Source organism: Phyllobates terribilis, unplaced genomic scaffold, assembly GCF_046119375.1.
Source record: "Phyllobates terribilis strain yellow unplaced genomic scaffold, ASM4611937v1 Scaffold_9__5_contigs__length_417890890, whole genome shotgun sequence".
Lineage (NCBI taxonomy): Eukaryota > Metazoa > Chordata > Amphibia > Anura > Dendrobatidae > Phyllobates > Phyllobates terribilis.
The window spans coordinates 231,086,169-231,108,766 of NW_027362769.1; the positions used below are offsets into that span (position 1 = coordinate 231,086,169).

Genomic DNA, 22,598 nt, shown 5'->3' on the forward strand with positions numbered 1-22,598 from the left:
ACATTGACTTTGCTATCCTTAAGCCACTTTGTTACCATTTTGGCAGTATGCTTCGGGTCATTGTCCATTTGGAAGATCCATTTCTGCCCAAACTTTACCTTCCTGGCTGATGTCTTGAGATGTTGTTTCAGTATTGCCATATCATCTTCTTTTCTCATGATGCCTTCTATTTTGTGAAGTGCACCAGTCCCTCCTGCAGCAAAGCAACTCCATAACATGATGCTGCCACCCCCGTGTTGCACAGTTGGGATGGTGTTCTTAGGCTTCCAAGCTTCTCCCTTTTTCCTCCAAACATTTGCAAACATTAATCTGGATTTTTTATGTTTCTTTTGGAGTAATGGCTTCTTTCTGTCAGAGTGGCCTTTCAGCCCATGTTGATATAGTACTCGTTTCACTGTGGATATTGACACAATCTTACCAGCTTCCGCCATCATCTTTGCAAGGTCTTTTGCTTTTGTCCTTGGGTTGATATGCACATGTTGGACCAAAACACGTTCATCTCTTGGACACAGAACCCATCTCCTTCCTGAGCAGTAGGATGGCTGGACATTCCCATCTTGTTTGTACTTGCATATAATTGTTTGTATAGATGAACAAGGCACCTTCAGGTATCTTGAAATTGTACACAAGGATGAGCCAGACTTGTGCAAGTCCACAATTCTCTTCCCGATATCTTGGCTGATTTCTTTAAACTTTCCCATGATGCTACACAAAGAAGCAGTGTGTTTCAGATGTGCATTAAAATACATCCACAGGTGTGTCTCTAATTAACTCAGATGTTGCCAAAAAAAACTATCAGAAACTTCCAAACACATGACATCATCATATGGGCAGTCCAGAATTGTTTAAAGGCATAGTAATCTTTGTATATGTAAACTTTTGACTTTGCAGTAAGTAATATAAATGCCTTAAAACATTCTCTCTCTCATTATTCAGGCATTTGGCAAATATTAAAAAATTATGGTAATCCTAATTGACCTAAAACGGGAAAGGTTTATTCTGATTTCATGTCAGATATTGAGAAAGACATGCATATGAATCTTTTTATATAGTGTATGTAAACTTCAGGTTTCAACTGTAGCTGTCAATTTAAAATACAAATGTCTGAAGTTTGTTTTTAGATCTATGGGTTGTAGCTGCTATTCTGACTAGTGTCCTCCACACACCACGCACTTTGTACAAGAGTGTAGAACATGTTTTCTCTGTTTTAATATTTTGCCAAAAGCAAAATCCCATCAGAATGAATGGAAAAACTAAATGATTATTTGCTTTTGGCATATAAATCCAGATGAAAATTGTATTTTCCAAAGTAAAACAACTGTCCTAAGTTTTGGTACAACACAGATTGGAAAATCATTTGCTTAAGATTTATAACTAATCTCTCTATAAAAGCCAAACAAATTGTTTTATATAGATTAGTGATTAGGATGCTCAGTACCAGACCGGTTGGGGAAAATTACTGTTTTGGAATTCGGGTACAGTGCATTCGCGGTAGAACACTGTAGATTGCGCCTTCAAAAGGGCAAGTTAGTGCCCAGAAGTGAGGAGACCCTGATCTGCACAGGCACGGGATTTCCTGACCGGTGCCTAAATGTCAGAGGCAAAGTCAACTAGCAATCAATGGACAGAGGGAGGAGCAACAATGTTAATAATAAAGGAAGAGTGTTTTGGTAAGTGTACTTTCCCGCCCACTGCACTTAGTAACTGATTTATCAAGATTCCGACAAAAGTAAATTCTAAAGATACCTATGCATTCAGCTTTCGCTGGGCGACATACGCATATAAATGAAGTAAAAATTTTGTGTCTCGTTTGGTAAAATATTGTGTGCAAGGGGTGAGATAACTTCCATTCTTGACATGTAAGCCCAACGACAACAGTATTGCCCATCGGCTGTATCTGGTATTTCCATTGCTGTAGAAACTGCTTCTGTAGAACATAAAACACATTTGCTTTGCATGTAGCCTAAAATTAAAAAAGAAAGTCTTCATGCTCTGATCTGAACCCTTCACTGACAACACATGGAGTCTTGTAAGAATAGGACATTTATATCGTTATGTACAAACGTCTTCCAACATTACCCAACCACATGATTAGTAGCAAATTAGCATGGTGAACACTTAGGGTGGTGGTTGGGGGTGGGGGAAATGTTCTAACATGTCTATTTGGAAATGAAAGGAACATGGCCAAAATAATTATGAAGTCAGAAAGTTAGCTGTGACTAGATTCAGCCAAGATTCACAGCTGCCTGTGGCTGGGAGAACACAACACTTTTGATGCCATAAAATATAATGACTGCATGTGGATCAGATTTACTGTGAATCCACATTAGAATGGGAAAGTTGAGCTTTCTAAGCAATTTACAATGAGGCATGGTCCTCACTGCTAGACTAGAACTTCAAAAGACTTCAAAAATTGCCAACCTGGTAGGGTTTTCTTGTGGAACGGTTCTGAGAGTATACTGAGAATGGAGTAATCGAGGAAACACATCCAGTGACAGGGGATCCTGTAAACGTAAACAGTGACAAAAAGGGATCAACGGCAGATATCAAAAATGGTTCTGATGAACAGACTTTGCACAGTCAAGGAAATGGCAGCTAAATATAAAGCTTGGCTCCAACGAATGTGTCCAAATGCACAACTCGTTCTTCCTTAACATGGGTGGATTATAACAGCACACGACCAGTTTGAGGCCACAGTGGTCAAATAAAAGCGAGGCAAAACTCTAGTGGGTATTAGAGCAAAATAGGACCACTGAGCAGTGCAAAAACATTGCCTAGTCTTACAAATCCAGATTTTTGTTGCATCATTCAGATATGAGGGTCAGAATTTGGTGTTTCCTTCCAGACAGGTGTCAACATTTCTTGGTGTTGGAGTAATGGTGTGGGGAATGTTTTCTTTGCACACCCTTAGTCCTGTGATGCTTGTTGATGGACATAGACAGTAGGGCTTACCTAAGCATTGTGAATGACCAAGTTCATCCATTCATGTCCGCTGTTTACATTATGGCAGAAGGACAATGGCAACATGCTCCATGGAAGACAAGGATTGATATCAGGAACATTCAGTAAATTCTCCCTCCTTCTGTACTAATTTATATGTTACAAACTGTCAATACATCAGGTACTAATACTATTTAATATACACTGCTCAAAAAAATAAAGGGAACACTTAAACAACAGAATATAACTCCAAGTAAATCAAACTTCTGTGAAATCAAACTGTCCACTTAGGAAGCAACACTGATTGACAATCAATTTCACATGCTGTTGTGCAAATGGAATAGACAATAGATGCAAATTATTGGCAATTATAAAGACACCCTCAATAAAGGAGTGGTTCTGCAGGTGGGGACCACAGACCACATCTCAGTACCAATGCTTTCTGGCTGATGTTTTGGTCACTTTTGAATGTTGGTTGTGCTTTCACACTCGTAGTAGCATGAGACGGACTCTACAACCCACAGAAGTTGCTCAGGTAGTGCAGCTCATCCAGGATGGCACATCAATGCGAGCCGTGGCAAGAAGGTTTGCTGTGTCTGTCAGCGTAGTATCCAGAGGCTGGAGGCGCTACCAGAAGAGATGCCAGTACACCAGGAGACGTGGAGGGGGCCATAGGAGGGCAATAACCCAGCAGCAGGGCCGCTACCTCCGCCTTTGTGCAAGGAGGAACAGGAGGAGCACTGCCAGAGTCCTGCAAAATGATCTCCAGCAGGCCACAAATGTGCATGTGTCTGCACAAACGGTTAGAAACCAACTCCATGAGGGTGGTATGAGGGCCCGACGTCCACAGATGGGGGTTGTGCTCACAGCCCAACACCGTGCAGGACACTTGGCATTGGCCACAGAACACCAGGATTGTCAAAGTCGCCACTGGCGCCCTGTGCTCTTCACAGATGAAAGCAGGTTCACACTGAGCACATGTGACAGACGTGACAGTCTGGAGACGCTGTGGAGAGCGATCTGCAGCCTGCAACAACCTTCAGCATGACCGGTTTGGCAGTGGGTCAGTAATGGTGTGGGGTGGCATTTCTTTGGAGGGCCGCACAGCCCTCCATGTGCTCGCCAGAGGTAGCCTGACTGCCATTAGGTAACGAGATGAGCTCCTCAGACCCCTTGTGAGACCATATGCTGGTGCGGTTGGCCCTGGGTTCCTCCTAATGTAGGACAATGCCAGACCTCATGTGGCTGGAGTGTGTCAGCAGTTCCTGCAAGATGAAGGCATTGAAGCTATGGACTGGCCCACCCGTTCCCCAGACCTGAATCCGATTGAGCACATCTGGGACATCATGTCTCGCTCCATCCACCAACGTCACGTTGCACCACAGACTGTCCAGGAGTTGGCGGATGCTTTAGTCCAGGTCTGGGAGGAGATCCCACAGGAGACCATCCGCCACCTCATCAGGAGCACGCCCAGGCGTTGTAGGGAGGTCATACAGGCACGTGGAGGCCACACACAATACTGAGCCTCATTGTGACTTGTTTTAAGGACATTACATCAAAGTTGGATCAGCCTGTAGTGTGTTTTTCCACTTTAATTTTGGGGGTGACTCCAAATCCAGGCCTCCATTGGTTAATAAATTTGATTTCCATTGATGATTTTAGTGTGATTTTGTTGTCAGCACATTCAACTTTGTACAGAACAAAGTATTCAACGAGAATATTTTATTCATTCAGATCTAGGGTGTGTTATTTGAGTGTTCTCTTTATTTTTTTAAGCATTTGTATATAGTTAAAGGGAATCTGTCACCAGGATTTTGCCAGCTAAACCTGAGAGCAGCATAATGTGGAGAGAAATGCTAATCCTAGTGATGTGTCACTTACTGGGCTGCTTGCTGTAGTTTTGATTATCTCCTGCTAATAAAACAGTGATTTTATCACTAGAAGACTAGTAAACCTGCTGCCACGTAGTCCTCCATAGTTATAAGCTCCGTATAACCCCGCACCCCACCAATGATTTGCAGCTTTCTGCCTATGCAGAGTTTACACAGAAAGCTGCCAATCATTGGTGTGGGCGGGGGTTATGCAGAGCTCAGCATTCAGAGAATTGGTAAATGTGCAGCAGGCAAAACAGGGATTTTATCAAAACTACAGCAAGCAGCACAGTAAGTGATATCACTGGAATCAAGGTCTCTGCCCCTTCTGATTGCCTGACAAACAAGCAATCCCTATATGTGTCACAATAATGTCACAGCCGCGACACATGCAGCCGCGACGGCTGAAACTCCAAGCATGCCGAAACTACTCGGGGAGTACCCAAGCGTGCTTGTTTAAAGGGTTAAATGAGCACGATCGCTCATCACTAATCTTTATACATGGTGAGTCCATAAAAATAACGTTGTAATAGTAGGAGTAGTGGAAGTGATTTAATATCTGGATAATGTTGCTCCCCAGCTGCTATGAAACCCTGCCCTGAAAGCGAAGAGCCAGAAAATTCTATAAACTTTCATTTAATTGCCATTCAAAATCCTTTTTTTGCCAGTGCACACAGGGTTTCTGCGTCATAGCCTGCTGACTTATACTGTACCCGTCACCCACACTTCTCACACTAATGATTTTGTTTTTTACACTTGTTTCTTAAAGGGGCACTCCTGTAATTAAAAGTTATTCCTTATGTATAGATTGGGGCTCTGGATCCCGAGAATGGGGTTTTTGAATCGAGCAGAGGGTTGCATAGTGAATCTCTGTTCTGGTCATAGTCTATGGAACTGCTGGAAATATCCAGAGCCACGCTTTCCGGATCACCAGGGATCCCATTGGGGAGAATGTTCCATTTTGGGAATAACCCTTTAATTGCTGTACAATAATGGATGCAATCAGTGGACTGTAAAAGGTAAAGATGGAAACGAGTAAGGAGTTTGTAGCCACAGCATCATGGAAAGAAACCCTCATTTTTCATTCGTATAGGTTTTCTTTACACATTAAGTCGAGTAATTCTATATTCCTCTTATAGGCAGAAAAGTGATAAGCACGTTCTTATTGAACAGTTTTCCAGTCTGGAAAAGGTTGAATGTGATAGGTGAATATAACAGCGCCTATTTCAGAGATTGCACAGCCTTTTCTTATTACTATATTGGTACTGGGAAGATGTTACCAAAACGTACTTTTGGGGTACGCTCATGAGGGCTGGATATCCAATGGATTTTCTTTAGCTCCATAGTACAGTACCACCATTGAGGACGAGATTTTACAATTTTGAAGAGAAAACCCACAGCATAAATTAACTACTGCTGCAAATTTGCTCAACTTACGATGCAGATTTTGAGATTTGCATGGAGTCTTTTTGTAGAGTTTTCGGTTTTCGTAGTAGTTAGTGGCTACTTTTGAGGGTTTTTTTTGAGGAAACTGAGTTTTTGAAAACTATTAAGATTTGGAAGAGGATTTGAAGGTTGTTCACCCAGTTTCTCCTCCAAAAATTCTGTGTACATAGCCTACTACTTCAGTAGCCACACTCACACTTTGGTTTCCAGCACCTCAATTCCATTTGCCCATAAAGTGTTCAGGATTCTCAGTATTTTCCACATGCAGGTCCAAATGAACAAAAGTGAAAAAAATGTCCCAGTAATAAAGGGGTTAAATCTACAGCACACGGGTAGGTAATTACTGTTCTGTACCAACTAGCTCAACTTTTTGAATGGAGACAGATTGTCAAGACGGTTCTCTGGACAAACAATGGAGTTGACATGTGTTACAGGGGAGCAGCAAATATTTCAGTGCACGGTGTGATAGGGGTAAATGAATGGCAATAATATCCCTACACGCAACAACTGTGAAAACTTGGGAAAGTATATGAAGAGTAAGGGCATTTTTCCAGATGGAGAAGGACAGCATGAGATCACGTGGGCTTACAGTAGAGATACGGATGACGGCTGCGATGAGGTAAGGTCTTGGCTGGATTGTAGATGTAGTCCAATGTGTAATAGTACACAATGAAATGTATCCCTGGTAATTGCTAAATGAAACCATAACAGCCTACTCTCAAAAATGACATGATTACAAAGAATCCGGCGAGCCATTGTAACGCAATACTGTGTAATTAATGATGGCCTCATTATAACAGCACTTATGATTATAACTTTATAAAGAGATTCCGCCAAAATAACCACTCAACGCACAATAGCTGCAGAACGATTCTAGAGAAAAGTTACGCAACATGCTAAACTGAAAATACTATTACTGTTCCAAAGGATAAGGGAACTCCCTAGATATCCCAGAGACAGGAGCATTCTCGTAAATGGCAGAGTAGGGAGTATTCCCCCTTCGCATTATACGGTTTCTTGTGTGGGAAAGCTTTCAAATTCTTGTAATTGGTTTCTGAATTTCCTTTTTTTTCCTCATACAAGAAAGTCAGAATGGGTAATAATCAATAATGTACCCCTGGGGGGTATACAAAATCTGATCTCTCTTATTAAATGGATCTAAACTACAGATTTGCCTTGTAGAATCCTGACAACAAAGATGTTATTGGTAGAATGTCAGCGAATTCACTAAGAATTTAGCCTTGGAATCCGAACCTAAATCCTGACAGTTTGCTAATGTGTGAATATGGACTAAAGATGATAGAAGGTTTTAGATTGGAGCAAGCAGGTCTCGTTGAATATCGCCTTCATGGAACCAGATCACGTATTCTACTTGTGTTAGAAGCAGGTCCTATTTACACAATGCGCTGCCAAGAACAGTGATCATTTAGGAAAACCAAAAAAGAGCCTTTTACCCGACGAATGAGCATTTTTTTTAGTTTGTAGGGTAATGAGCAGCCTGTTGCACGATTATTGTGAAACGAGTGTATCTAGGATCGTGATGTGTGAATGCACCTTATGGTTTATGCAGACTTAAAAATAGGATCCTATTAACATATAAGGGTAAAAAGCAAGACATAGGCTATGGTCACACCACAGTATTTTCTCTCATCCAAGAGAATCGGGCCGATTATACCAATTACACTCTGATCAGGGTTTGATCACAGTGTGATCTAATTTTCTCGGTTGAGGAGAAGATGGAAAAAAAAACATTTCTCCATCTTCTCCATTCTGTCAGTCCGTGAAAATCATGCACGGCCCCATAGAATAACATTGGTCCGAGTGAAATCCGATGTTTTGTCGGATTCCACTCGGACCGAAAATACAGTTGTCTGCACGAGCCCTAATAAAAAGTAAAATGAGCATATGTCACAAATGACTACCCAGAGTCCAAATTTGCAAGGTTTTACAGAGGCTGAAGGGTGTTCTCAGTGCTCCAGTATGTTCTCCTGTATGAATGCTGGCCGGTATGTTATCCTGCTTGTATACAGCATGCATAATTCATTGGCTTTGACACAAGGCACTTGTACGGCTTGATCAATAAGGTGGCTTTTCTGTATATATGCAGGTCTAATATTATGACAGGAAAATAACAGAGTTAACAAGCACAGTGATTGACAGAGAAGTCAGTCAGCCACGTGACTTCAGGGAAGGGAATGCAGCTAGAAGTGCAATCATGTTCTGAAACCTCAGCCTCAAGTAACATCTATAAATACACATCACAAGTATATTCTGAAAGAAACAGTTTCCATTTTCTTCTAGGCAGTGCCAGATCCATCACGATGGACACCAAGAGAGCCAATAGACCCTACTGACTTGTAATGGGGCACACAGGATTCTGTTGTGGTGTCCGCCTGCTGCAACATCCTTCCTGTCAAACATGATGGAGTCTGCGAATGAGGCCCATGATGGAGCCTTCAATGGAGATATATGTGCATTGGAATTATTGCACACTAGGTGAAATCTCTGATCCAACACCAGAATTGTGAGGACACGTCAGAAGGTTTAATGAAGTGATGAAGGAAGGTCAGGATGTGAAAGTACCCCACTAACATCATGAATGAATGAGCCCAGCTGACTTCTCCATTAAAAAAAGAAAGAACAAAATACAATACATTTCACGTGTAGCTACACAAACCTGCTGGTCCAGGAAATATTTTCCATAATGTTGTGATACACTTCTCTACACGCAGCCCGTGTGTTTTTCTTAGACATTTCTATTTTTTTTCCATTTATCTGTGTTTTGCAGTGAAAATATGGTATTTTATAAGCTTTCCTTTTTCTTTTTTTTTTTTTTACAAACTATTGGAATTTAGATTAAAAAAATCTATTAGGGTAATACCCTTTTACCGAAATGGATAACCAAAGGGACACGCACTGCTCTAAAACGTTACACCCCTCCAAATATGTTGACATATGTCTGTACATATTTATATAGTGTATATCAAAGGGAACCGTTCACGTGAAAAAACGTTTTTAACCTGCAGATATGGGGTTAATCTGCAGGTTAATAGTGTTCTGAACCTGCCCGTCGCAGCCACCTAGAGCCCTGCTAATGGGAGGAAATGAAGGTTATTCCTTCTGACAGCGTTTGGTGTTAGTTACTGGGCGGCAGTGGCATGGGCTTACCGCTCTGTGTATAGAACGCGGCGGCTGTGATAGCGCCCCTGGCCCTGACTGACAGCAGCTCAGTATTAGTAGAACTATACAGCTCAGCACAAAGTCTGCTGTAACACATTCAGCCATCAGTGGTTTGTTCTAGAGTCTACACTGATATATTTGTATTCACAAAGAGATTTCAGAGCATTTGAACAAGGAGGACACAGCTCTGGACAGTGAGAGCCGAGATCCATGCTTAGGAGACCTACTGTAAAAATTGTAGAAAATGGAGGATAGTGATTTTGCAAGATTTATAACAGCAGCTTGTTAGGAGCTGTGAAGGAGGGGAGCAGATAACTGCTATATAGAAATCAAAGAACTGGATATAGGTAACTTTTTATTGGTTAACCCTTTCCTATAATTTAAGTACTGCACACTCTTGGACAGGTTGTCGAGGTCGAGATTCATGGAAACAAGCTCTACACTATGAAAGATATAAGCTCTCAATGCAGGAGAATGATAGCAGATAGAAAAATCAAGTCACTGGCAGACTTGTGTATTTTCATGCTGTCTAACTAAAGCGACTTAATATGATAATATTCTTTTAAGAGACGTTTATGCCATCATTTGTATAAAATATTAGACAGGATACACAAACAGAACAGTAAAGAACAGCTCATGCTTTAAGATTTTCCTTTCAGCTGCTCAAATTTCTTTTTCCTTACAAACTTGAAAATGCTGAGTTTTTCTAACCTTTGTGTCATATTTACATAAAAGAAGAAATCCTCATGAGACAACTCGCTAGAACAGAACAAGAATATTGTACAAAAGTTTCTTTCCTTTTCACTGAACAGCAATGACCAATCAATTACAGCATATAAAGCGGTTGGAAAAACATGGCTGCATCATTAAAATGAAGGAGCTCAACTGCAATACCAGGCAACTCATGGACAAGAGTGGTGCAAAGAAAAGAAGCCATGCTTTACTAATCTCATCCAATTCTTATATAGAAGGGGGCACTGCCATATTTTTTCTTCCTGCTAAGACTAGTCCCTGTTTTTGGCAATAAAATGAGTAAGGGAACGTGGACTTTAAGTTGGATTACGTGAAGCAAACCTAGAATTAAGCACATAGAGCAAAAGTCAACTTCTAGTACGCTTAAGGAAATTGTAAATGCTAAAGGGAACGCAAGTTTTTTTCCATGTGACATAATATTGTGATAGAGATGTGTTCACAGGTATAGGTTCATTTCCTCATGCATATCTTTTTTTACACTTAAAGGAAGCCTGCAGGGAAAAGTTTGCAAAGGAGAGATGAGATAATAATTAATCAGATGAGATTGTTGTTAGATAAAGAAATAGTGTGCACTGTCAGAGATCATGATCAGTAAGACTCAAAATAAAAAAAAACACAGTCCAAAACCTTGTGCAAAACACTCAGGGTCCATAATATATGATAATATGCGCCTTCTGGGAGGGAGGTGGAAAGTGTGTACTGGCTAGAACACAACTGCGGGGATGAGACTGGAAAGGAGGAGAAGAGTGTGGGGCATATCACTGTAAGGAAACCCCCCAACCACAGAACAAACTCTGAGCTGTGTCAGCTGCCTTTTATTGGGCCTGTAAGGCTTGGGTTTGAGTATGGGAACGACCTTTCCCAACCAGGCTCTCTGGCCACTCCTAAAACCCGGACATAAGACAAACTACTCAAAACAAATTACTCAGTAAACTAGTGTTACCTGTAGAGACTCATCGGGATTTACATCATTGATACTAGCCACGTCAGTGATACATTCATGCTGTCAACCACTTACCCGACACCTTCTTACAATATATATGTATATATTGTAGTAGATCAGCTCACTTAGCTGTTTACGGAGGTAGACACTGGAACACTGTCTCTTTAAATTCTACCCTGGTTTATTATACAGGCATCATAAACCATGATGAAGCAAAAATAAACACAGCCCTTTGGGCAAAACAAGAAAACAAACAAAACAAAGTGGTCACACAAAGCACAGTCCACCTGCTCAGAGTTTAGCAACTCCACATGGTTCAGGTTATCTCAAAACATATCTGGAGATCCTCTCTCCAGACCTACTGAACACTGAACACCTGAGCAGGCAGTCTATTTAAACCTCAGACCATACCCGGGGGTGGAGATATGGAGAACCTCCCACCCCTCTAGGGTTGTTCTCAAAAATCCAGCCCTTAAAATGGCAGCTTAACCCCTTTCAGCACTTAGTGTGCTGGAGAAAATCATCTGTGTTTCAAATTACTGAAGGTAACAGCCTCAGTATAGTTTTCCTTGTTAAGTAATCCCCTTTTATAGTCAATAGTGTTGAGCGAGTATGTTCTATTAACCATTTCGCCGAGTACGCTCGGGCCGAGCTCCGAGTATTTACAGCTGCTCGGTGATAAGGTTAAATCACTCCCGTGTGCATGATTTGCAACTGTTTGACAGTTTTATTACATGGGAGGAATGTCTATTTCTTAAACATTCCTCACATGTAATAAAGCTGTCAAACAGTTGCAAATCATGCACACGGGAGCGATTTAACCTCATCACCGACCAGCTGTAAATACTCGGAGCTCACCCGAGCATACTCGGACAGAACATACTCGCTCAACCCTAATAGTCAACTGTCTGCTGGACACTTGTTCAATGAATAATTAGACCTACCTGTGGTTGAATTCTTGTTAACTAGAATTTAAGCCTAAACTTTACCTATGCTCCTAAGACTTTCATTGGAGTGAACTCATTGTCTGCAACATAGGAAACAGTCTTGAATGAATTGATAAGGAAAATTACTTTTTGGGGCGTGCAAAATAAAAAATTTTGTTTGCAATCCATGGCCCACATATACATACACTGCTCAAAAAAATAAAGGGAACACTCAAATAACACATCCTAGATCTGAATGAATGAATGAATGAAATATTCTCATTGAATACTTTGTTCTGTACAAAGTTGAATGCGCTGACAACAAAATCACACAAAAATCATCAATGGAAATCAAATTTATTAACTAATGGAGGCCTGGATTTGAAGTCACCCCCAAAATTAAAGTGGAAAAACACACTACAGGCTGATCCAACTTTGATGTAATGTCCTTAAAACAAGTCAAAATGAGGCTCAGTATTGTGTGTGGCCTCCACGTGCCTGCATGACCTCCCTACAACGCCTGGGCATGCTCCTCATGAGGTTACGGATGGTCTCCTGTGGGATCTCCTCCCAGACCTGGACTAAAGCATCTGCCAACTCCTGGACAGTCTGTGGTGCAACGTGACACTGGTGGATGGAGCGAGACATGATGTCACAGATGTGCTCAATCGGATTCAGGTCTGTGGAACGGGCGGGCCAGTCCATAGCTTCAATGCCTTCATCTTGCAGGAACTGCTGACACACTCCAGCCACATGAGGTCTAGCATTGTCCTGCATTAGGAGGAATCCAGGGCCAACCGCACCAGCATATGGTCTCACAAGGGGTCTGAGGATCTCATCTCGGTACCTAATGGCAGTCAGGCTACCTCTGGCGAGCACATGGAGGGCTGTGCGGCCATCCAAAGAAATGCCACCCCACACCATTACTGACCCACTGCCAAACCGATCATGCTGAAGGATGTTTCAGGCAGCAGATCGCTCTCCACGGCATCTCCTGACTCTGTCACGTCTGTCACATGTGCTCAGTGTGAGCCTGCTTTCATCTGTGAAGAGCACAGGGCGCCAGTGGCGATTTTGCCAATACTGGTGTTGTGTGGCAAATGCCAAGTGTCCTGCACGGTGTTGGGCTGTGAGCACAACCCCCATCTGTGGACGTCGGGCCCTCAAACCACCCTCATGGAGTCGGTTTCTAACCGTTTGTGCAGACACATGCACATTTGTGGCCTGTTGGAGGTCATTTTGCAGAGCTCTGGCAGTGCTCCTCCTGTTCCTCCTTGCACAAAGGCGGAGGTAGCGGTCGTGCTGCTGGGTTATTGCCCTCCTACGGCCCCCTCCACGTCTCCTGGTGTACTGGCCTGTCTCCTGGTAGCGCCTCCAGCCTCTGGACACTATGCTGATAGACACAGCAAACCTTCTTGCCACAGCCCACATTGATGTGCCATCCTGGATGAGCTGCACTACCTGAGCAACTTCTGTGGGTTGTAGAGTCCGTCTCATGCTACCACGAGTGTGAAAGCACAACCAACATTCAAAAGTGACCAAAACATCAGCCAGAAAGCATTGGTACTAAGATGTGGTCTGTGGTCCCCACCTGCAGAACCACTCCTTTATTGAGTGTGTCTTGATAATTGCCAATAATTTCCATCTATTGTCTATTCCATTTGCACAACAGCATGTGAAATTGATTGTCAATCAGTGTTGCTTCCTAAGTGGACAGTTTGATTTCACATAAGTTTGAACTACTTGGAGTTATATTCTGTTAAGTGTTCCCTTTATTTTTTTGAGCAGTGTATATAGATAGATAGATAGATAGATATGTGTATGTATTCATAGAGATGGATAGACTTTGATTTTTATGGATGAGGTTTTAAAAAAAGTTGATTATATTCTTAAACAAAATAATTTTATGTTCCAGAAACGCTTGCAGGCCTAAGATTGCTTTTTCCCATTTTTTTTCTGTTTACCATCAAGGTACAAAATAGGATGTAAACCATTTAATTAAGGAAAATATTAGAAAGCAATAAAAAAAATATTTTAAAGCATGGTTCCAGGAAAGTGAGGGGATTGGGGGCAGCTAGATGTTTTAAATATACAATAACAATAAATCACGAGTTGAAAACCACCATTATTATCGGAAGTTAAGAAAAATCAATGACAAAGTAAAGATTTCTTAGCCACAATATCTGAGCAGAGCAGCTAATTTCTAATTAACTTGACCCACGAGAATTTAAGACAGGCTGTAATAACCATTTATTTTGGTTTAGAAGCCATAATGTTTGTTAGCTGGACACTGAAAAAAAATAAACTATTTTAATATGGATTTTGGCTTAGTTTAAACTCGGCTCAGCAGAACTGGAAGGGACTATTCCATTAATTTAATGCTGCCAACATTAGTAACATACGGTACATACTTTAACCATATATATATATATATATATATATATATATATATATATATATATATATATATATATATATATATATAATCTGTACTTCATACATTGTGCATGAAACCAATCGCCTCGTCTATCGTAACTATAATTTCAAACTAGAAGGTAAAGATGCTCAAAAAACATTTGCCCTGCCACTATATGCACAGCACATCTACAAAGCATATAGATAAAGTATGAGGCTATTGACAACTCATTAAAGGAACAGTTCCACCAAAAATATTATCCCCTAAACCTTTGTAAATATAGTGTAGTTTAGTGTAGTTGTACTAAGATACTTACCAATCGCCGTCTTATCTAGTTTCCAGCGCTGCTCCGGTCCTCTTCTGGTTCTCTCTTGCTGGCTCTCCAGGAATTGTAGTGTGAAACAGTTTTACTTTCATCAGTGCAAGCCTACAGAGTTTTAGATCAAGGCTCCATAGACGTATACCTTGATTGCGACTTCTGGAACATACATAACTTCTAGTGTGATCCGGCGAGTCTGATTTGCAGAGTAGCGGAGCTGCGCTGGAAACTGGAGAAGCCGACGATTGGCAAGTATTTTAATACAACTACACTAACTTACATACATATTTAGAAAGGTATATGATATCATTTTTTTTGTCACAGAAACACCTGTGCTGGGCTGACTGGAAGTACTAGAAGTGCAGAGCTACCTAGAGAGGCTGCTAAGTACAGAGGAGGCAGATAAGTACATAGTTAAACGCATTATCATAGTTTATAGTAACTGGTGAAACTGTTGAGAAATTATCTGTTTGTCTTGGTGGGTTACTGCTGTGTAGAAAATAAAATAAAAAGGGTAGCCTGTGATGGGTTCATGTGACTAACGGTGTGTGTGCAAGACTGTTTATTTTAGAATTTTCTAGCAGAAACACCTGTGTTGGGCTGACTGGAAGTACTACAAGGGCAGAGCTACCTAGCGAGGCTGCTGCGTGTGCAGAGGCTGAAGAAGTTGCCGTCAAGAGCTTCTTTAAATACTAAAATGCAGATGTCCTCTTTTATGGCAGCAAGACCTCTGGGTGCCCCACAGTACAAGAGCCTGTGTGTGACGGAAACTTCTTCACCCGCTGTAGTTACACCCCCCGTAGTTCCAAAATTTCAACTGAAAGTCTTTGGAATTAGGATTAAAAAACATACCAAGCCAAGATACTCTTAAGTATTTAACAATGTGTCCTTTGTATGACCCATTTCTAATTTGCAATACACAGAACCATAACATATAAGAAGCAATTGCACCAGCTAGCTCATCTTTTTTAACAATCTAGTATATAGTCAACATATATCTGTTATATAAACTGCTTAGATTACTCCATATTGTTCTTATTAAAGGGATCCAACCCCCAAAGTGATAACATTTTAAAAACAGCACCCCTCACCATATTCAAAACTGCTGTCAAGTAGTTTATTAACTCTTCAGATGCTTTTCAGAAATTAACACAAAGTGGCATAACTAGAATGAAAAATGTTATCTTTACCACCTACTGTAAGATCTGTACAAGGCACTATAGCTGGCAGACCATGAGGTCACTATTTGGCCCTGAATTGATAAGGCAACCATCAGGACCACACAATCATGATCTCGGGGTGCTGATGGGGTTAAAGAGGGAGCCCCCATGCTCTGTTAGCCATCTAGTTGCCATAGTCACTATTGAGAGCAGCGTCTGAGGGGTTAAACAGCCATAGTCTGTGTCAACACCAATCATGGCTGATGTCACGATCCCATATAGAAGATCAAAGGTCTAAAAAGTATATCCAGTATAAAGGATTATGCTATGAATAAACCATTCCCATAATGCAAAATTGGCTATCACTAATCAAACATTTCACAGGGACTGTGGTTTATGGAATTGAAAACAGGAAGTTTTTTTTATTTATAGACGTTTATGGAGGAGGATTAACGTTAACTTGCTCTTTTAGAAAATATCTAATATTGATACTGGTTGTTCAGAAAAAAAACCCCTGCAAATTCTGTGATCTAAAAAAAAAAAAGTTAAAGCACCACTCCAACGTTGATTTTTTTTGCACCAATGGAGTGGTGCTTTAAATATAATTCACCTGCCACCTGTCTGATGCTCACCTGCTGCCTTTGTCGTTTTCCAGCATCGCTCCAGTTGGTCTCCATCAAAACTGCCAGCAGCTCCAGGGTTTCATGGAGTGGCGCGGAGGTCACTTTTCAAGACAAGTCTCTGAGAGCCTCGTTCTGGTCTCATAGACTTGTATTGAGAGCTTGTGATGTAGCTTTTGACTTCCGGCCACTCAGAAGCTGTGCTCACAAGATGGCGCTATGGGACCGGAGTGGTGCTGAAAAATGGGGAAGATGCCGGAGACTTCGTATATGACCGTGGGCAGGGGACTTACATTTAAAGCGCCACTCCAGCGCTTTGAAAAAAAAAAAAAAAGCTGGAGTGGTGCTTTACATGAATTTTATGGCATAGTTCACAGCCTTCACAGCAGAAGTAAGCAGTAAAAACAATAATATACTGTAAAAAGAATAACCAGCCACATACAGACAAAAAAATGAAATAGTAAATGTGCAAATATTCAAAATCCCAATTCTCTGCTTTCTGTAATTTCTCAGCTAATAACTCCCTATATGACACTTCTGGAAAATATCTATGGAAAGTGAAGAAACGGAACGGCTCCAAAGAGTCTGGACTGCCGTCATTGTTTTCCTTTACAAAGGAAATCTATAGTATAAATTACGTTTTGTCCGCTTCTTGCTCCCAAAACTAAACAGGTCAGTTTAAGTATTCACACATAGTAACACAAATTGTTAAATTGTAACTAGAGCATAGCGGAGAGTGATAAAAAAAAAAACACTAGGCACCCAATTATAACAAATCAAGCAGCCAAAGCATACAAAATACATTATTTATTAATTTTCCAAGATGAGCAAAATGCATAAAAAAAAACCAAAACTGAAAAAACTGCAACAAAAGTGCAATATCACCCCCTTGTTCTTTACATAACGTGAAGACCCACATCTTGTCCCTGAATATCATGATACAAGAAAATACACATAAATCAATGTACTAGTTGTACTCCTAAACCGTGATCATTCATCTTTAGGTTTAGGAAGAGCTACAGAAGTAGAAATGTGATCTTGCTTTTTGATGTTGGGAAATTAGTTGACGGCTGCGTAAATGCAACGTCCGTCGGAAACTAATGGTAACAATAATTAAAAGTCCCTCAAGAGTAAGGTTAAAAGGCCACAGAATAAACTCTGGCAAGGTCCTCCCGAGAAGCCAACAAGTAAATATGTAATAAATTATATGTTCATCTACTTTATGGGAGAGGCCACACATAGCGGCTCATGTGCACAAGCAAACCACAACAGCATATGGTTTGTGATTGCAGAATCAAGAATCACCAGAATCCAAGAAAACAGTGGGGGATCACCCAAACTCCGTGCAAATGTTAGTCTTGGTTGTATCAGAACCCAAGATGGCAATGCTGGAAGTGTACAATGCTTAAACATGATAGAGTCATTGAAACTGGAACATGCAACAGTCTGAGTGAGACCAGCCATCTTCCTCTTCGACACCTGACCCCCTTCTTCCAAACTTGTTTCTCGCTTTTCTCTCATCTGGCTACGCTCATTTTCTTATTTTGAAGGTACTACACGACCATTAAGGAACCCACATGGATTTCTGTAGACTTGTACTACACTCCAGAGTCTCCCAAGTCACGTAATATGCTCCTTTGTGAAGAACAATCATGTACTGTGCCGTGTTACTAGAACAAAAAAAGGGTTATTTAGTGGAGAAATGTTTTTCTAAAAGTCTTTTTCTTAAAAAAAAAAAAATAGATAAATAAAAGTAGTAATACTTGCCCTTAGGCCACATTCACACGTTCAGTATTTGGTCAGTATTTTACATCAGTATTGGAAGCCAAAACCAGGAGTGGAACAACTAGGGGAAAAGTATAATAGAAACATGTCACCATTTCTGCATTTATCACTGATTTTGGCTTCCAAATACTGATGTGAAATACTGACCAACCAGTCAGCAGATTTTTGTTACCTCATCTGAGAGCAGCCTGATATAGGAGGAGAGGCTAGAATTCCAGTGATGTTGTAATATTCCTGGCAGCGTGCTTACATGGTGCACCACCTCCCACCATGCAAGACCGCAATCTTACCTGTCAGTCCAGGCTGCACATTTTGTTTCAGTATCTGTTGTGTCCATGTCTCTTGTCTGACTGCTTAGTGCATCGGCACGGCTTCTGCCTGTTTCTTATAGTTACTGAGTGCACAGTCCTAATGCGTCCCCAGCCTATTGCTGTGAGTCACTGGATACTTAAACCCTCTCCACCCAGTAGGAGGGACCTGAGCAACACTTTCACTCACGTTGTCTTTTGCAACTGAGTTGCCAGGTCCTGTCCTGTATCTAGTCTGCTCTGCCACCCTGGGGGCTGAGTAGCCAGGCCTGTTACCTGTATCTTTGACTTCTAGTCTGTTTCCGCCACCCTGGGGGCTGAGTTCCCAGGCTTGTTCCTGTATTTTGTTCTTGGTTCAGATCCTGTCTGAACAGTGTCCTAGTTCTTTACCTGTTTGTCTCTTATGTCTGCACCTTCCCCTTTTCCTGCAGTATCTGAACCTGCACCTAACTCCTACTCGTTGTCTCTGTACTTCTGTTTGTGAGTCTTGTGTCCACTCGCTACTTCATTGCAAGTACCTTGTGTGTATTTGGTTCTGCTCGTTCTGTTTCCCTGCCTCCGTATCTAACTCTTGTGTTCCAGCTATCTTCTTGTGTTTCCAGTCTGTTCCATGTGAACAGAGCCCTGTCCTGTCTACCGCATCTGCAGGTTTTGCTTTGCTCTGCTTGTTTACCGCACCTGCGGTTTTGCTCTGCTCTGCTTGTTTACCGCACCTGCGGTTTTGCTCTGCTCTGCTTGTTCACCGCATCTGCGGGTTTTGCTTTGCTCTGCTTGTTCACCGTACCTGCGGTTTTGCTCTGCTTTTCTTGTTCACCGCATTTGGGGGCTTTGCTCTGCTTTGCTTGTTCACCGCATCTGCGGTTTTGCTTTGCTCCGCTTGTTCACAGCATCTGCAGGGTTTTGCTCTGCTCTGCTTGTTTACCGCATCTGCAGTTTTGCTCTGCTTTGCTTGTTCACCGCATCTGCGGTTTTGCTTTGCTCTGCTTGTTCACCGCATCTGCGGGTTTTGCTCTGCTTTGCTTGTTCACCGCATCTGCGGTTTTGCTTTGCTCTGCTTGTTCACCGCATCTGCGGGTTTTGCTTTGCTCTGCTCTGCCTGTTTACCGCACCTGCGGTTTCGCTCTGCTTTGCTTGTTCACCGCATCTGCGGGTTTTGCTTTGCTCTGCTTGTTCACTGTACCTGCGGTTTTGCTCTGCTTTGCTTGTTCACCGCATCTGCGTTTTTGCTCTGCTTTGCTTGTTCACCGCATTTGCGGGTTTTGCTCTGCTTTGGTTGTTTACCGCATCTGCGGTTTCGCTTTGCTCCGCTTGTTCACCGCATCTGTGGGTTTTGCTCTGCTCTGCTTGCTTACCGCATCTGCGGTTTTGCTCTGCTTTGCTTGTTCACCGCATCTGCAGTTTTGCTCCGCTCTGCTTGTCTACCGCACCTGCGGCTCCGTTCCTGTATCCCACTCTGTACTGGTCCCTATCCTGCCTACGTTCCTACCTGCCAGTACCTGCCTCTCTGCATGTCAGCCGCGCCTGCCAGTGCCCACCTGTCTGCATACCAGCTGTGCCTGTCAATATCCACCTGTCTGCATGCCAGCCGTGCTTGCCAGTACCCACCTGTCTACATGCCAGTCTAACCTGCCTGTTCCTGCATTCCCTGGTGTGGGTCAACAGCTGTGACCGGAGTCTGACCTGGAGTAGAACCTGGTGCCTCTGCTCGGTTCCTTCCTGGTTCACGGAGTTGACTGAGCCGCCGTGTGACCTTGGTTGGACCGGGTTGATACTTAGTTACGCCCCTCCAGGCACTCCTCGGTTCATGGTCCAGTGGGATCACTAATCACGCTCACGCCAGTCAGTCCGGGCGCGAGCGTAACAGATGTGTCACTTACTAGGATGCTTGCTGCAGTTTTGAAAGGATCACAGTTTTTTTTTCTGCTGCAGATCATCCAGTTCTCTGAACGCTGAGCCCTGAATAACCCTGCCCACACCACTGATTGGCAGCTTTCTGTACACTGTGCATAGGCAAAAACCTGCCAATCAATACAGAGGATGGGGTTAAACAGAGCTCATGAATATGGAGGACTACAGGTTTACTAGTCCTCTAGTGGTAATTTCCTGTTGATAAAACAGTGATTTTATTAAAACCACAGCAAGCAGCCCAGTAAGTGATACATTGCTGGAATCAGAGTTTGTGCCCCTAGAACATGCTGGACTCAGATTAAGTGACATAATTCCTTTAAGATCCTTCCCCATGACAAGTACCTGGTCCTTAATGGTCTTCACCGCCTAGTTCTGCCTCGACACACAGGAAATGCCTGCTCAGTCATTTAGTGGGTAAATGAGAAAAGATGGTAGGGACCATTGGGGACTGGGTAATCCTCTGAATTCGAGCTATGTGGGATAAGTCAGGGCGAGTATCACTTCTGTTATTTTTCTAATCAGCCATTTGCAAAAACAAAATTTTATTTTGCTCAATTGATATGGACCTGTACACACTGTCACAGTAGTATATATATGGCACATACATATCCCGATCCCATGTGTAATGTCCTTTGTGACTCCTGCTATTTTTGTGTTCCTAATATTAGTATAACTCCAGTCATGTTCTTACAGTACTTCAGTAGCTACATTTGTGAGCAAGTAAATGAGATCTCTCAAGGCGATTTAGAGATGACCAGAATTCTAGAAGACACATAAAGGAGTATTTTCTGTCATTGCTATTAATTTCTCCAGCAATACTGGATGAGCTACAAGTCAGACACGCACGAGGTCATCTTTCACCGCACGCTTGGAGACGTGCCAGGGATTTGCGATGATGTAATTATTTAAACTCTACATCCTGCTTCTCCAGTTTTATTTTGATAAGACCGGAGTACACAATTATGAAGAAGTAAGTATATCTGGCGGATGAAAATAAAGCCACTATATATGACAAAACGCAAAAGGAAACCAGAAAAAAGAAACTCACCAAGTATCTATTCAGAAAGGCTCAAGCAACGGACCCTTTTCGATGGCATCTATATATACAGTGGTGTGAAAAAGTGTTTGCCCCCTTCCAGATTTCTTATTGTTTTTCATGTTTGTCACACTTAAATGTTTCAGATCATAATTTTTTTTTAAATATTAGACAAAGAGAACATAAGTAAACACAAAATGCAGTTTTTAAATGAAGGTCTTTATTAAGGCAAAAAGAAATCCAAACCTACAGGGCCCTGTGTGAAAATGTGATTGCCTCCTAAACCTAATAACTGGTTGGGCCATCCTTAGAAGCAACAACTGCAATCGAATCAAGCGTTTGCGATAACTGGCAATGAGTCTTTTACAACGCTCTGGAGGAATTTTGGCCCACTCATCTTTGCAAAATTGTTGTAATTCAGCCATATTGTGGGGTGTCCAAGCAAGTACCGCCTTTTTAAGGTCACGCCACAGCAGCTCAATCGGATTAAGGTCAGGACTTTGACTAGGCCCCACCAAAGTCTTAATTTTGTTGTTCCTAAGCCATTCAGAGGTGGACTTGCTGGTGTGTTTTGGATAATTGTCTTGCTACATAACCAAAGTTCGCTTCAGCTTGAGGTCACGAACAGATGGTAGGACATTCTACTTCAGGATTTTTTGGTAGACAGCAGAATTCCTGGTTCCATTTACCACAGCAAGTCTTCCGGGTACTGAAGCAACAAAACTGGCCCAGCCCATCGTGAGTCAACAGAGTATTTTGCCAAAAGTGTTGGCAATCATTAAGATGTTTTCTAGCAAAACGGAGATAAGCCTTTATGTTCTTTTTGCTCAGCAGTGGTTTAAGTCTTGGAACTCTGCCATGCATGCCATTTTGCCCAGTCTCTCACTTATGGTGGAGTCATGAACACTGACCATAAAGGAGACAAGTGAGGCCTGCAGGTCTTTGGATGTTGTTGTGGGGTCTTTTGTGACCTCTCGAATGAGTCAT

General features: G+C 42.0%; 1 protein-coding gene across 9 annotated transcripts in view; it reads right to left on the reverse strand.

Moving 5' to 3' along the window:
* The window catches only part of CLEC16A (C-type lectin domain containing 16A), a 293,814-nt gene that overhangs the window by 44,580 nt on the left and 226,636 nt on the right, over positions 1 to 22,598 (reverse strand). Inside the window, exon 22 of one of the 9 annotated variants that reach the window (XM_073647732.1) lies at positions 2,422 to 2,504. The exons of 7 other annotated variants lie outside the window; for them this stretch is intronic. In XM_073647732.1, coding sequence (XP_073503833.1) covers positions 2,422 to 2,504 — 83 coding nt within the window. Of the gene's footprint in view, positions 1 to 2,421; positions 2,505 to 17,442; positions 18,245 to 22,598 lie in introns of those variants that run through there. One more of the 9 variants, XM_073647734.1, reaches the window with a different exon arrangement.